The sequence below is a fragment of the Manis pentadactyla genome, chromosome 9 (genome assembly GCF_030020395.1).
Source record: "Manis pentadactyla isolate mManPen7 chromosome 9, mManPen7.hap1, whole genome shotgun sequence".
In the NCBI taxonomy this organism is placed as follows: Eukaryota; Metazoa; Chordata; class Mammalia; order Pholidota; family Manidae; genus Manis; species Manis pentadactyla.
Window position 1 is genome coordinate 125,264,530 of NC_080027.1, and position 15,829 is coordinate 125,280,358.

The 15,829-nt window shown below is 44.1% G+C and overlaps 1 protein-coding gene across 2 annotated transcripts in view; it reads right to left on the minus strand.

Moving 5' to 3' along the window:
* Positions 1–424: 424 nt before the first annotated feature.
* Positions 425–15,829, minus strand: part of IPO9 (importin 9) — a 53,599-nt gene continuing 38,194 nt past the window's right edge. For both annotated transcript variants that reach the window (XM_036909525.2, XM_036909526.2), the window contains exons 15-24: positions 10,519–10,745; positions 8,720–8,868; positions 8,115–8,243; positions 7,143–7,418; positions 6,719–6,885; positions 5,987–6,120; positions 5,216–5,338; positions 4,669–4,773; positions 4,418–4,494; positions 425–3,976 (exon numbers count right to left, since the gene is read on the minus strand). In XM_036909525.2, coding sequence (XP_036765420.1) covers positions 3,866–3,976; positions 4,418–4,494; positions 4,669–4,773; positions 5,216–5,338; positions 5,987–6,120; positions 6,719–6,885; positions 7,143–7,418; positions 8,115–8,243; positions 8,720–8,868; positions 10,519–10,745 — 1,498 coding nt within the window. In that variant the 3' untranslated portion in view covers positions 425–3,865. The remainder of the gene's footprint in view (positions 3,977–4,417; positions 4,495–4,668; positions 4,774–5,215; positions 5,339–5,986; positions 6,121–6,718; positions 6,886–7,142; positions 7,419–8,114; positions 8,244–8,719; positions 8,869–10,518; positions 10,746–15,829) is intronic.

Genomic DNA, 15,829 nt, shown 5'->3' on the forward strand with positions numbered 1-15,829 from the left:
GGACTAGAATCCTATACTTGTTATGTGACCTCCAACAGGTAACATTTAATCTCTGTGCCTTGGTTTCACCAATGTGTAGATGGAGTAAACCAAACTACCTACTTGGTAAGGTTACTAGATGATCTAAATAAGATAATCCAAGTAAAACTTTAAAAGTCATTGGCATTTAGTAAGTGCTTCAGGAATCTTAGCAGTCATGTTAGCCACCTGGCAAGCACTCAGTTCAAGGGTCACCTTCTCCACGCTACCTTACCTGACTTCTTGCTCCTGTTTCCACTGACCACTCCACCTTTGGGCAGGGGGGACCGAACCCAGTGCTTCCCTCATAGCACTGCCCACATTTATTGCATTCTGATCCCCTCCTAGACTAGCTCCTTGAGGGAACAGGCCAAGTGTCTCCAGAATCCAGCCCTGGCCTTGCATGTAATAGTTAGTGGTTTAATACTTGCTTAAAAGAATAGAAGCAGAGTAGCCAGAAACTGGCTTTGTGTTCATTATCTTACTGGCCATAGGTCTGCCCAGCCAGGGTGAGAAGTGTGGTATGTCTCTCACTGAACTGCCCTTTACTTTTCCAAAGCAGAGTCCCGTTTCCCCTGGGGCCTTCTCCAAGCGGAGCCACCTCAGATGCTTCGAGCTTCTTTCCCTCGACAGTGTGGGTCCTCTAATTCTTGGTTTCGCTCTTGCAGATGCACTTCCCACCTGTCAGGGAGCCACCTGAAGGGACCAGAGTGCTCCAGAATCAGACAGGCACAGGGAGACTGACACGACCTTGCACAGGTCTCTGGACAGTGTGTCCACTACCCCAGCCAGGACCACACTGGAGTTTTGTGAAGACATGCTAACCGTTCCAGGACATTGTAGACACGGCTGCACACAGCCTCGTTAACCAAGAGCACAGCACTCTATACTCTTCCACGTTCACAGATCCTCGGCAGTCCCCGTTTCTGCAGCTTGTAGAGATAGCTGTCTGGATCCTACACTGTCATTCTTCCCAAGGGATTTCGTTATCTAAAAATCTGATCAGCATTTCTCCCTTATCTAGTATTTCTTTCATAAATGGCCTCAAATTCTCTTTTGGAATGGGTAGGCCATTAACAAAACCCTCCTGTCATGGCATCAAAGGGGGCCAAGGACAGAGCCTGGGGCAATCATAATCCATCCCACAATGGGCTATTCTGCAGTCTGAGTTCATGGCCAGCTACCAACTTCTCCATCTTCCTAATGCTTTATTTTACTCTGTCCAGAGTTTATCTAGTCTGTTAACACAATCAGACTGAGGCCAGTTTGGCATCACTTGCTCTTAAGTTCATAATGAACATCTATTAAACCCCAGTGACATGTGATCATTCCTGTTTATCGGCTTGAGTAGTTTGTTGGTTTGTACTTCCCGATTAATGACTCTCATAGGTCGGTGACTTGTGATAATCAGCTTCCTTTCTTGGACTTTTACCTCCTTTTATAGCTTCTAGTTTCCATTCTTTTCCCCTCCATTCTCTTCACTAGGACCTCAGCAAACGCCTGGGAAAGCCCTGGGGTTCTAGTGGCCTATTCACTAGGGTCAGGAGACCCCGAAATACCTTAGAGCAATCCAGAGCTTTTCCTAACTTGTCTTTATCTTGAACTTCCGTGCTTTCTGACCACTTGGCATTCACTGGCCCTTTCAGACTGAAGCTAGTTCTCTTTGGCTAAAAAGACACAGGAGTAAAATTGGTGCTTAGAGTTCCATTTTTTAATGCCACTGGCCTCAAGCCAATCTTTTTTTCTTCCTGTTCATGCTGGGTATAGTCTCAACAGTTTTCTTCATCAATAGAATGGGAATAATATCCACTGTGTATCTCTTATAAAGGTTAAATGGGATGATATATGTGAAAATATTCTGTAAACACAAGAAGTCTCTGCACATCAAGGGGTCCAAGACCGTCTGCTCTCATCCACAGCAGTGTGTCTGTCAGGCAGGTGGGCCACCAAGTGACCAGAGGATCCTCTTCCTCAGGACTCAAGTTCTTCTGAGGTAGGAGGCCTAGTCCTCCCCTGAAATCAGCAGAACAGGAAAAGAGGACCCTTGCCTAGGGACAGCTTTTGACACTAGATGCAGACTGTTTTTCTGATTAGCAGGCCTCCGAGTCTCAGTCTTTGTGAGAGCCCTAGGCCTTCCTGAACTTGGAAGTTCAATGCTTGGGGCGGGAGATCATTCTTCTGTGCTGAAATCAAGGGGTGATTTGGCCTTGTGGAACCTTCAGCACTGAACCCAAAGGGTACTGCCTTAAGATCAGCTAGGGAGTGAGGCTCTAAGGTTCAGACTGTGGTTTTCCTGAGCACCAGCTGGTGAGACCGCAATGCCATGATCCCCCTAATGCAAGGGGGAGAAACAGCAGGGGACTGAGGCAGTATTAGCCTCAGAACCTGGTTGGCAGTATGGCAGTAAACACACTGTGAACACACACGCCCTCAAGCTTTTCAAAGATAGTAACGTTAACAGACCTCCCCCCTGCAGCTCAGACGTGGGAGTTAGGCACCAGGGACACCTAGTGGCACAGAGTCACTATTAGCTACAAAGTCCTTGAGCTTCTGTTAAGTCTTGCAGACTACATGCCCCACAGTGGGGCCTTTCCTTGAATGGAAATTTAGATTCAGTTTGTATATTTTCTCCTATTTGTGAGACCACCAACCTTAAGAAATACTCTGTAGTTATTAAAAATAGGGCACCAAATGTGGGCACTATCAAGGGAATGCTGGGCTTTACCTTCCGCTTCTTGATTTTTTTTTTATCCTCGTTCACTTTTTGAACCCACAACAGACTAATTTCCCAGTTAAGGGACCTCCCTTAATAATGCCAATTCTCCAGGGACCACTTCAAGCTAGGTTAGCTAAAACACACACTAGGGTGTCTACATGGGCTCCGCCTAATCCTTTCATTATAATTTTCCTTCTAAAAGGAACAGAAGGCAGAGGTGTTGAGACACCTTATGTCATGTGGACTAAATTCACTTGTAAAGATTACTCTCCTAGAAAAATACACACTGCAAATCTGAGGGCTACAACTTAAGCACTGTAGGGGGTTCCTGAGGGGGCAGGGTGACGTCTGAGTATGACTGTGTGGTAATGTGCGGGAGGTATATTATACATAGCTGGGTCAGGTGGACTTTAAAAAAAAATGTTTTTCCCATTTTTTCCCCCTAAAAAAGGAAAAACAAATTGCCATCTGTCTCGCTTATTGTGTGTGTGCATAGGAATAGCTTGAGGGGAGGGGTTGTGTCATGCAGTGAGTCAAAAACAAGATGACTTCTTGACAGGCGAGTCTTAGTGTTGTAGAAGGGAAACAAGGAGAGGTCACTGGAGAGGGCTTAGGACGTAGCTGCTTCCTCTTGTTCCTACTGAGAACCCAGAGCATCTGTCGTGGAGGGCAGAAAGCACAATTCTCTCTCCAGGGCATTCCTATCTGAACACATCAGATGTCCTGTAAAAGTAAACAGGTCTGTTTTAGAATATAAATGGCCATGACTTTCCGTGTTCCTGAGGTGGGCAAAACAATCCATGAACACATAATCCTTCTGGGCACTATGTTTCTGGACAGGCTGGCAGAGGCTCTAGGAACAGAGGTGGGGCAGAGTTGGGGAGAAAAAGGTTCTAGAGATGGGATATCTTCAGGGGGACTTTGAGAAGTGTTCTCTTTGTTCCAGCATTCCTAAGTGACAGCATGGGTGAGCTTGGTCTGAACTGTCGTCAGTGTCACTCCACTAAGGCCGAGGGCCAAGAATCAAGAGGCCACTTCAGGTTGAGAAGAAAGTACACCTCAAGGCCAGCAAGGGCTGCGAAGGGCTTGCTTGCTGCTGGGCCAGGAGGAGCAGATGCGGATGCTCCACCTTCAGATACCAATGGTCTGCAGAACACGCCTCTCGCTGTCATTAAGGTGGCCTGAGAACATTAGGTAGCAGGGCTGCTGAGCGAACTGGCACAGGAAGTCCGTGAGGTATGCCTGGAAGAGAGGAAAAAAGTGGTACTACTGACAGCCCACAGGGTCACCCACCTGTGTTGGTAAGAGCCAAGGTGGCATAGGAAACCACAGCTCTCAGACACATGCCAGCACCCGAGGGATGGTCTTCCACAACTACTGGATCTAGTTCAGGTTCAACCCGGAGACTGAATTCCAAAGGGAAACAACATTTTCCCAAGAACAGACCTCATGATCCACCCTGCAGACACTTACAACACGGCTTCAAGAAGCTGGACTAAAACGCTCGTATAGAACACTAAGGTGCAAAGCCCCAGCCCACCCAAAGCCCTGGGCTACTCAGCAAGACAGGAACCCTCTGCCCTGAGGCTCCAGGGTGAACTCGGGATGGGTTTGAGCCCATGTTCCCGATTCCATGGCTTCAGACACTGTCACTTGCAAGACATCCTCTCTGGACACCCTCACCTGCAGGTCCATCTGGTAGAGAGGATCCTTCAGGGCGTCAGGGTCGTCTTCCTCATCGTCCTCGTAGTAGCCCTCCTCTGTCAGACACAGCCAACACGGGGAGGGGTCAGGGCAGGGCCCAGGCAGGCTCCGGGCGGGGAGGCGTCAGCACAAGCCCGAGTGACGTCCCTGTGGGCCCGCCTCTCCCCTGGCGCTGGCGTCCCGCTCTTGGTACCAGTGCGCCGCAGCTGTCCTCTTCTCACGCTGCTTACCATATTTACTTGTAGCAAGAATGTCAGATAAGAGTTGGCCAGCTAAACCATCCTCCTCCTCCTCTTCCTCCTCCTCCTGGTCCTCCCACATGTCATTGGAGTCATCTACTTGGAGAGGAAAAGGAGCTGGAGCATTTCCCCAGCATTTTCCCTCCCCAAATCTAAACATGCCAGAACAGAAGGGTCCCAAGTGTTTCTGCAGTGCGGCCTGACGTCCCCAGTGGGACAACCAGGGATGGCCACACACCCTCCCAATGAGTTTGAATGAAGAACCGAGAGTTGTGGTGGGGAGATAAAAGGCCAGAGAGCTCTTGAGAAACACCAAGCGGGAAGGGCTAAGAGGAGCTTCCGCTTGCCCCAGCTCCTCCCCTCGAGACCGAGATTTCGTAAGGGAGACCTTCACATGCTTAGCAGTGCTAGTCATGGAGTAGGCATGCAATAAACCTTTAAAAAAAATTAGGGACTCAATAAGCCAAATCGATCATTTGAAAATCTGTAACTTGATCTGCCAGGCTCTAAGTCCCCTGAGAGTAAGGGCCTGGGGCACCTTGACCCCACTCCGCAGGGGTGGCCTGCCGGGCAGCGTTGGCCTCCATGACGTTGGAGAGCTCATTGATGATCAGCTTTAGGATCTTGACCAGCAGAGGAATGTTTGTCCAGCGCTCAGGGTCTGAGAAGGGAAGAAAAGGCTCCTCGTAAGGCTGTCAACGGGGCTCACTTCTGGCAGTGCCACCCTACCCCTCAGTGTTGCTCGCTGGACACAGTTCCCCCATCCCTCAGGCTTCTCACCACCCCCAACTACATCCAGCCCCCAGAAAACGATTTAAGTTGCATAACTTCACTCTGCTTAGTGTTATAAAAGTTCCGAAGTTAGGAGAGGCAAGAGCGTTCAGGAATTAAAGGAGGTTTTTCCCAGCAATAAAGCTTGGAAACAAGTAACTGAGTTACAATACTTTAGTCCCCACCACTTGCAGTTTGAGAAACAGCACAGGTTTATAAACCTACAGTTAGAGAGCAGCTTTGCACTCAACCTACAAACCATAAGCCAAAGGCAATCTGATAAGGACATGCTGAAAATGGGTATCAGAGCCCCAGAACAAAGCTGGAAGCTGGGGCTCCCTGATACCTGAGACTATTTTCGTCAATTTTCAGCAGTAGGAAGGAACCATACGTCTGATCCATTGTTTACCTAGTTTTCTGTTTCTTTTTATCAAACCTATCACTAACAATTACGTTTTAAAAATACAGATCAGCATTTCCCTGCCTTCCACCCAGGTACCCCTAGGGAGGAAGAGGGAGGGGTGGCATCACCACCCACTTTTGGCTGCCTTGGAGCGGGTGCGGATGCCCTCATCCATGCCATAGATTTCCTCTCCCTTCACGCGGATGTCCTGCAGCCGTTTGTCGTCTGCATTGATGCCATGCTGGAGCAGTTTGCACAGAGCCACAGAGCTGGCAAGGAGGAGTCAAAGAGAGTCAAGTCAGTTACCCATCCAGAGGTCACTTCAAGGAGATAAGCGATTATGTCCTAAGACTCCCTCTTCCGTGGTGAAAATTCTGTTCACAACCAATTAGGACAGACAGTGAGTTCAGCTGAAAATGGGAATTAGTGTTCATGAGGTGGTCTAATGAGAACTGTTCTGGAACAAAGCTAGGGTGGGCAAGGCTCACAGCGGCTGCCACACAGCGCAGTGTGGCAGGGTGATGAGAACCAGGGGGTTACAAGTCCAGGACAGAAAACTAGCACGCCAGGGTGAGAAGGCTTGGTTTTCTAAAGGAGGGTAAGCCATCAGCAGTACTTGGCTGGGTGAAGTCTGTGAAAGGAGGATATCTAGCCAGCAGAGATTAAAAAAAAAAAAAAAGATATATATTGTGTCAAATGTCTTGGGAATTTCAAGATGCCAACTATTCAAATACAGAAATTAGCAATAAAGAAAGAGGGAAAAGCGACCACAAGGGGGCGGTGTGCTGTGTGGAACAGCATCAGTGAAGCAGGTCAGGGAATCAGGTGGTGTGAGAGGCAGAATGCCCGGAGAAGACCAGGCGCTACCTGACTTTGCCTTCATACTGTCCATAGAACAGGTGCTGCCGGCTCGTCCACTCGGCCATCACGAACTCCAGGGCAGGCTTGCCTGTGGGTCCCGGGAGGCTGCACAGGAACTCCAAGAGGGGCTCCAGCTGAGTGTGCACCAGATGAGCGAACACCATGATCAGAGACTAGGAGGTGACAAGGACACCTGCTTCAGGGAAGGCGAGTCAGAAGCTTAGGAGGCAAAAGGGGTGGGGATGACCATCAAGAACAGGAGAATACGGGGCTTTGCTTGTCAACGTTTCTTGGGCCAAGAGAGAGAAATTTTACTTGACTGTTCTACGTGGGCAGTAAGATGGAGAGTCAAACGACGCAGGACCAATATGCCCATCTCCAGCCCTACCAGCCGCGGGCTGGAAAGCCCAGCTCCCCACTGTCCTCTCACCTGCATCACACTGAGCGTCTCTGCCTGCTGCATCTTACTGAGGATGGCACGAAGAATCTGGTCCAGATTCTCGCCCAGCTCCCGCCCTGCTTTGGAGATGAGAGTAGAGACGAGGCGACCCACAAAAGCTGCGGTGAACTCTGAGGTGCGTGGGTCCAGGAGCTGGCTCACAACTTGCATCACATACCACAGCCCATTGTGGCCCTGCTCATCATGCCACTGGGCCACCTGCTCCAGTGTCACCGACACATAGGCCCGCAGGCACTCTCCACCATTCTGGGGAGACAAGGACGGCAAGCAAGATCAGCAATCGGGGACAGAAGCCTCAGTGTGCATGGGCAGGCAAGATGTTTAGAGCCTCTGCCTCCTAAGAGTGATGAGAACTACAGGGTTTGTGGTGAGTTCACAACGCTGGAATGAGAGTTTACTGTTACAGTATAGACATGCACCACACAGTCCTCACTTTACCTGGAAGGCTATCTCAGAAATGCCTATTTCTCATCACAAGGGACAGAGGCCGAGCAAACTGAGTTTAATGATAAAGATCTATCTCTGGTACCAAAAACACACGTCCAAGGCATAGCAATAATTGGGAGCACTACAGCTCTTTACGGGGATAAGAACAGACCTTACACAAACCCCCATTTGCCTAGAGATTTCCAAAGGTCTGTCACTTCGCTGACTTTATTGACAGAAGAAATACCAAGGGAGACTTTCTTCTGGCCCCAAGTCTATGTCTTTAATCTCCTCCAGAGCAGCAAGACCCACATACAGAGAGGCACTATGTCCAGCACCCACATTCTTGAACACTGTAACATACCCCAAAGCCCAGAAGGCTTGGCTTTTGCAATCAGAACCCTTCCTGGGTCCTCTGGATAAAAATGGATTTCAGAGACTTGTATCTCGAAAGCATGAAACTGTCAGATTTCTCGGCCTACTACTTCTCTTCTCTAGTCACTGTGGCTCAGATACCTGCATGGTGGCGTTGTCATCTGTGTGAAGGGTGCACTGCGCCACAGCAGGGAAAGCCTGGCAGATGAGTAGCTGGGAAAGGGGAGGCTTTGTGTTCCGCACCACTGTGGTCAGGATATCAATGGCTGTCTGAAGGAGAAGAGAGAGTCAGAATTCCCTCTGGGGTGGGGTAGGGGGCGCCCAACAACCAAGGTCTTCACTGTGTGGGCACAACACAGCAACCCAGAGAAAGCTCATTAATGAAAAGCAAGTTTCTGAAAGAAAAGGAACAATTAGACAGTAGCCTCAGCCCATCACGATAGCCCACGGCTTGATTAGCCCCGGGGGTGGGCAGGGTGGCAGTGGACTTGAGAGTCAGGTACCAGCCTTGGTGGAGCTGTGATGATGGCGCCCTGTTCAGTTCCCTGAGGGAGCCTCTGGGTAGGAAGAGCCGTTTTCTTAAGGCCTCAAGAATCACCCACTGTCTCTGAGGGGCAAGCAGCATGCTAACCTCACCCCCGCACCGCTAAGGCTGCTGGCTTCCTGCCGGCAGGTGGGAACCTGCAGGTGCGCTTGTAGGGTGTGTTCGCTCCCCTTGGCCACCCACCCCTCCTGCAACCACTCACCGCACAGAGCCCTGCGGGGATCTTGTCTGCTGGGGCCTGCATGATGCTGACTAGAGTGGGAATCAGCCGCATCTGCACTGGGCCCTGACAGGCTTCAATCTGGGACAGCTCCTTGAAGATGTCCTGAGCCAGCGAGGCAACGACAGGATCTGAAGTGGACAAGGCAACATGGAATCCCCCCGGCCAATGGTCTGCATGTGCTTCTGGCTTAGTCATGCCTGCTGTTTGGCCCTGATCTAAGTTAACAAGTTCTTCTTTATGTCACATACCTGGGACCTAGTGGGGGCCACATGAGTAACCTGGAAGAACAGGAGAGATGTGAGGTCTCTAAGAGGCACAGTGAGTGCATGGTTTCATTAAGTCAAGGACTTAGTGATAGCTACTTCCAAAACAAAATCTTTAATGTCCTTATTCTTGTGAAAATTGGACTGATCATGAAACTAAATGCTTAAGGAAAAAAAAAGTCCCACTGATACTTTGTTAAAATACATGGAAGTTCTAGAAGTTGCACAAACATGGATGTGTTTTCATGGGTCCAGGAGGAATAACATCTCCTAGGGGGTAGGCATGCTGGACAAGAACTCCCAAAGCCATTTCCAGGCAAAAGGTAAAACCTTCAAAAGCAGAGCCTTGTGAAGAAATGAACTTCAGCTTTACCTACTTTAAATGTAAGAAAAACAGCCTCCTCTACCTAGTCTGAAAAAATATATGCAGTGCACTAAGATAAATGTGAAAAGATCACTGCAGCACTGTTTGATAAAGAAAAACATTGATAACAGTCTAGATGTCCAATAACAGAATGGGTAAATAAATTATAGGTATAGACATTTTAGGAAATATTACATGATGGTTGAAAAGAATCATATATATCTAAGAGTGCAATGTGGAAACCTCTCCAAAACACATTTTTAAGTGAAAAAACAAGTCAAATAAAATGTTTAGTATGATATTGTATTATATAGCCAACCCCTACCCCTATATAACCCTCTGAGCTTCAATACTGGAGCTCCCTCTTTTAAAACAAATATTCTCAATATCTTTTCAGCTAACAAAGTGTTAATAATATATACTCACTACAGAAAAACTTAAAATGCAGAGAAGTACTAATGGAAAGAAAACACCTGTAATTGCACCACCTAGAGAGAACTGCCTTTACTTAACATTTTTATATATTTTCTTCTGGTATTTTTTCTATATACATATCTATATATACATCTTCTAAAACAAAACCAAAACTTGGGATTATATTCTATGTGTTTTGGAAAACTATCTATTCACTTACAATGTAAGCTTCTGATGGCTTTAAATATTCCTTTGAAATTTGATTATAAATGGCTGCATAGCATCCTACTTTTATGGACATAATTCATTTAGTCTTTTCATTATTTCCAAATTTTGCTACTATAAAAAACATGTGAACACCTTTTCATAAACCTTTCCGTGTGTCTCTTTCTTCAGTTTATCTCTTTTTCTACATTACAGTTCTAGTCCTTTTCTTTTAGGCGGCTTTCGACTTAGTTGCTCAGTTTCGTGCATTACTTTCACAGTTCTGAATTACACCTCTTGCCTGTTAGCCCTTTATTCGCTTGCTGCCCAGTTCTTATTAGAGAGGGAGCGTTCCAGGAATAGGCGCTCTGCCTTTTAGTGCTGCCATTCTCTATAGCACACTCTGCTAACCGAAAGCCACCTTCTTGGCTTCTGATGCTCAAGACCATCAGAGCCAGGGTCATTTTCACTGAAATTCACCAGCCACCACCTTTCCTTTGGTGTCCCATCAACACACTGTCCTGGTGGCATACCGTTACTATACTTGAGGAAGATGGCGATGGTGAAGGGGCAGATTTTGCTTTCCATGCTTGCTGTGAACTCTGGGTCTACTGTACAAACGATGCACAGGGTCTCCATCACCAGGTTGAGGACCTCTGAGCTGAACTGGGCTGCAAGGTGAATCAAGCCATCCAGGATACTGGGGAGGAAGGGCTGAAGCACGTGGGTACTCTCTGAGACTTTCAGCTGGTCACAGTAACTAGAGAGAGAAAGCCAAGTATTACCCACGAGTGGATCCCTCAATTCCTTTTTTTCTCCAAATCCGCATCATGTTACAGCATTTACATGTGTAGCTTTATGAAGCTATTTCCAGAGTTAGCTAAGTTTTTATATCTTTCTGTGGTGTATTAAGTATCAGCACCACCATGTTTTTATTTTCTAATTTACTTCTGCTTTGGTCTTTGCCATTTCCTTTAAAAGTTCTTTTATCCTCTCCCACTTTGTTTTGAAGCAAATCCCAGACAAGTCATTACATACAAATTATTAAGCTATTAAGTTAAATGCCTTATGATTCTTTAGACTACTGCTGTAATCACATTCCTAAGATTTTGATATATATTCCCATTATTTCCTTTAGTTAGTGTTTTTCATTTTTTCCAATACAACTTTTAGTAGGAGACTCTGTTAACTTCCATGTTATAAAAATTTTGTACTTTTTGGAGTTTTTTTGCATCCTAAAATGAGATCAATGTATATGAACATTTTATGCACACTTATCAAACTGGGGTGCTATTTGTAGGGTTTAAAGTTTTCTATGCAGGTCTACCTCATTCACCTCTTAGTCAATCAGTAAATATTTACTAGGTGCTACTTACCATGTCCAATAGGATACACTTATCATGTTCTGTATTCTGTAAGAACCTGGGACAGAAACAGGACCCTTCCCAGGTACTCAATATATGATTTTTCTTAACATAATTTTTAAAAGTGTCTTACAACTATATTATTTGCATCAGCTGCTGGGTTAAAAGGTCCACAATGACCAGTGAAACCGTGGACACTGATCTCAGACTTGTCCACAAATCTTTTGATTTTTAGGTTCACAACATCTGAATTTTCAATACAACCACCTTGCTCTGATCTAATTTTTCCTTAAGAGGTGATTTAACATTAGCCAGCTCCCAGCAACTCAGACAGGCTTTGCATCCAACTACCTACTGGTACTCAGTTGTGCTCTACCTCCTCTCCCCTGCTTCTCCATTCTAAGGGTTGACAGTGCTTTGCCCTTCTAATGAAGTTGAAACTAAACAGTCTGGTAGGTCGCAGAGACTGCAATTCTGATGCAGATCATATGGGATCTTTTATGCCATGCTAAGGGAAGGTAAACTTCATTTTGGAAGCCAGTTTATCTCAAACTTTCTAATAAACTACTTCTAAAGCCTAATTTATTTGTTTCCCTACCCTAAAGTCTTTGAGGAAAGCTGACAGTCCAGGAAGATGCTGTATGTTTATCTTGCGGTTTCATGTGCCAGCTGGCATACCCTGACCTTCTGGGCGCTTACTTGTACCTCAGTCTGAACGGCACTACAGCAGACAGGACAGTTTTAAATACAGGAACAAAAAAATCAGTTCTCCATTTTAGAAAAATCAATTTGACAGCTAAAATAATACAGACTACAGTGGTGTGAGGTTGGAGGCAGAGTCCCCAGGAAGCTACTGCAGTAATTCCGGCACAAGAAGCTGAGAATGTGAGCTGTGGTAGAGACAGTGGGAGGGAGGAACAGCCGGGCAGTTTGAAAGAACCAAGACCTAAAGGGACACGATGTTCACTTTTACTCAAACAGGGAGGGCAGGCTTGGAGGTGCTAAATAGTAAGCTCAGGAGTGGACACGTTGGTTCTCAGATACTTCTAAGATAACCATCCTGGTATGGATAGTTAACAGTGGACATATTAATTTGGAGCTCTGGAGAAAGGCTGGCATAAATATGATTTCAGAAATAAGACACAAATATTTGTTGATCACTATCTTGTTTCAGAAATGAGTTAAAGCAGTTTTCAGTGATACATAAACTATGTGGAGGAATAAATTAAAACTGGGGCAAAAGAAGAAAGCAAGCATGGGTGTGGAATGACTGAAAGGCTGCTGGTGACATCAGAAAGGCAGTTTCAGTGCTGTGGTGAGGACACAGCCAGACTGGAATGGGATGGATGGAAACCTGAACAAGGAAATGAAATGGAGCATCGTGCCTGTGAAGAAAGGAATAGCCAGGGCCCCTTCACAGGACAGTCTGTTACCTCGGACCCATTGATGTCAAACCAGTCTTTGATACGTTAGGTAAAATTTTATAAAAGTGTGAGTGTCCACTCCTCTGGTGTCCATGTTCATAGCTTTTGTCACCTTTCCAGAAATCTGTTACTTTTCAAGAAATCCACTGCCTATATAGTCAAGAGTTGAAACTTAATTATATAAAAATTACCTATTTTTCCTGATTATGAAAGTAATATAAACTTGTAAACTTAAAATTTTTAAATCTTCAGCTTTATTGAGGTATAAGTGACATAAAGTTGTATATTTAAAGTGTGCATTGTGATTTGATACACATTGTGAAAGGCTTCTCATCTAGTTTGTTAACACATCCATCGTGCCTCACATTTTTTCTGTGAAAATAAATTCTGCTCTTAGCAAATTTCATTTACACAATATAGTGTTATCAACTCTAGTCACGTTTTGTTAGATTCTCAGATCTTACTCGCCTTATTGATGTGATTGTACACCCTTTTGTCAACCTCTTCCTATTCCATCCCACTTTTTTCTACTCTTTTTCAATGAGTTTTATGTTTTTTGGATTTCACATATAAGTGATAGCATGCAGTATTTGTCTTTCTTATTTCATTTAGCAAATGTCCTCAAGGTCCATCCATGGTCTTGCAAATGGCAGGAGTTCCTTCTCTTAGCTGAATAATATTCTATTGTAAACATATACCATGATCCTGTTTTCATTTCCTTTGTCATATACCCAGAAACGGGGTTAGTAAATCATATGCTAATTCAATTTTAGGTTTTGGAGGAATCCATAATGTTTTCCATAGTGGCTACATCAGTTTACATTTTCAACAGTGTTGGAGGGTTCCCTTTATCCAGTCACCAGTGCTTATTGTCTGTCTTTCTGTAATAGCCATTCTAACAGGCATAAGGTGATATCTCGTTGTGGTTTTTGGTATCTCATTGTGCATTTCCCTAATAATTAGTGATATTGAGAACTTCTTCATGTACCTGTTGGCTATTTTTGTTTCTTCTTTAGAAAAGTGTCTATTTTCAGAGCCTCTGCCCCTCTGCCATTTTTTAATTGAGTTTTATTGAGTTGTATGAGTTCTTTATATATTTTGAATATTAACTCCATTACCAGATATATGATTTGCAAATATTTCCTCTAATTCAGTAGTTTGCCTTTAATTTTATTGATGATTTCCTTTGCTGTGCAGAAAATTTTTAGTTTGATGTAGTCCCACTTGTTTATTTTTGCTTTTGGTGTCAAATCCAAAAAAATCATTGCCAAGACCGATGAAGGAGCTTAACTCCTGTTTTCTTCTATGAGTTTTATGGTGTAAGGTCTTAGGTTGAAGTTTCCAATCTATTTTGAGTTGACTCTGGTGTATAGTTAAGGGTGCAGGTTCATTCTTTTGCATGTGACTGTCCAGTTTCTCCAACATCATTTATTGAAGAGACTATCCTTTCCCCATTGCATATTTTTGTCTCCTTTATTGTGGGTTTGTTTCTGGCCTCTGTTCAAATGACCTACATGTCTGTTTTTATGCTAAAACCATACTGTTTTGATCACCACAGCTTTATAATATAGTTTGAAATCAGGAAGTATGAAGCCTCCAGCTTGCTATTTGGGGACTTATGTGGCTCCACACAAATTTTTGTTTTATTTCTGTGGAAAATGCCACTGGAATTTTGACAGGGATTACACTGAATCTACAGATTGCTTGTGGTAGTAGAGGCATTTTAATAATATTAGTTCTTCTAATTCATGAGCACAGGATATCTTTCTACTTACTTGTCTTCAGTTTTTTTCCTCAATGTCTAATAGTTTTCAGTGTACAGAGATTTTTTTACCCACTTTAAATTTATTCCTTGGTATTTTATTATTTTTGATGCAACTGTAGATGGGATTGTTTTTTACATTTCTCTTTCTGATAGTTTGTTATTAGTGTATAGTAATGCAACTGATTGTTGTATATTTTGTATTCTGCAACTTGACTGAATTTATTAGTTCTAACAGTTTTCTGATGGAATCTTTAGGGTTTCCCTTATACATCATGTCATTTGCAAACAGAGACAGTTTTACTTTTTCCTTTACAATTTGGATGCCATTTCTTTCTTTTCTTTCCTAATTGCTCTGGCTATGTTGAATAGGAACGGTGAGAGTGGATAACCTTGTCTTATTACTGATCTGGGGAAAACTTCACTGTAAGTATGTTAGTTGTAGGCTTGTCATATATGGCCTTTACTTTGTTGAGGTATGTTTCCTCTATACTGACTTGGTTCAAAGTTTTTATCATGAATGAATACTGAATTTTGTCAAATGCTTTTTCTACATCTGTTAAGATAATCATGATTTTTATCTGTCCTTCTATTAAGTGGTATATCACATTTACTGCTTTACAAATGTTGAACCATCCTTGCATCCCAGGGATAAATCCCACTTGGTCACGGTGTGTGATCCTTTTAATGTGCTGTTGAATACAGTTTGCTAGTATTTTGTTGAGGATTTTTAGATCTATATTCAACAGAGATATTGGCCTTAAGTTTTCTTTTCTTGTAATGTCCTTGTCTGGCCTTGGTATCAGGGTAATGCTGGCCTTGAAAAATGAGTTGGAAATGCTCCCTCTTCAATGTTTGAGAAGGACTGATATTAATTCTTCTTGAAATGTTTGGTAGAATTCACCAGTGAAACCATCTGGCCCTGGAATTTTCTTTTATGGGTTTTTTTGGACTACTGATTCAATATCCTTACTTGTTATTATCTTCAGATTTTCTATTACTTCATGATTCAGTTATAGTAGGCTGTGTGTTTCTAGGAATTCATCCATTTCCTCTCAGATATCCAATTGTTGGCATATAATTTTACAGTAGTGTCCTATGATCCTTTCTATACTATCAGTTGTAACGTCTCCTTTCATTTCTGATTTTGTATTTGAGGTCTTCCCTTCTTTTTAGCTAAAGTTTGTCAATTTTGTTTACCTGTGAAAAACCAGTTTCACTAATATTTTCTATTGTTTTTCTGACCTCTATTTTATTTATTTCTGCTCTGATCTTCCTATTGCTATCTTTGGGC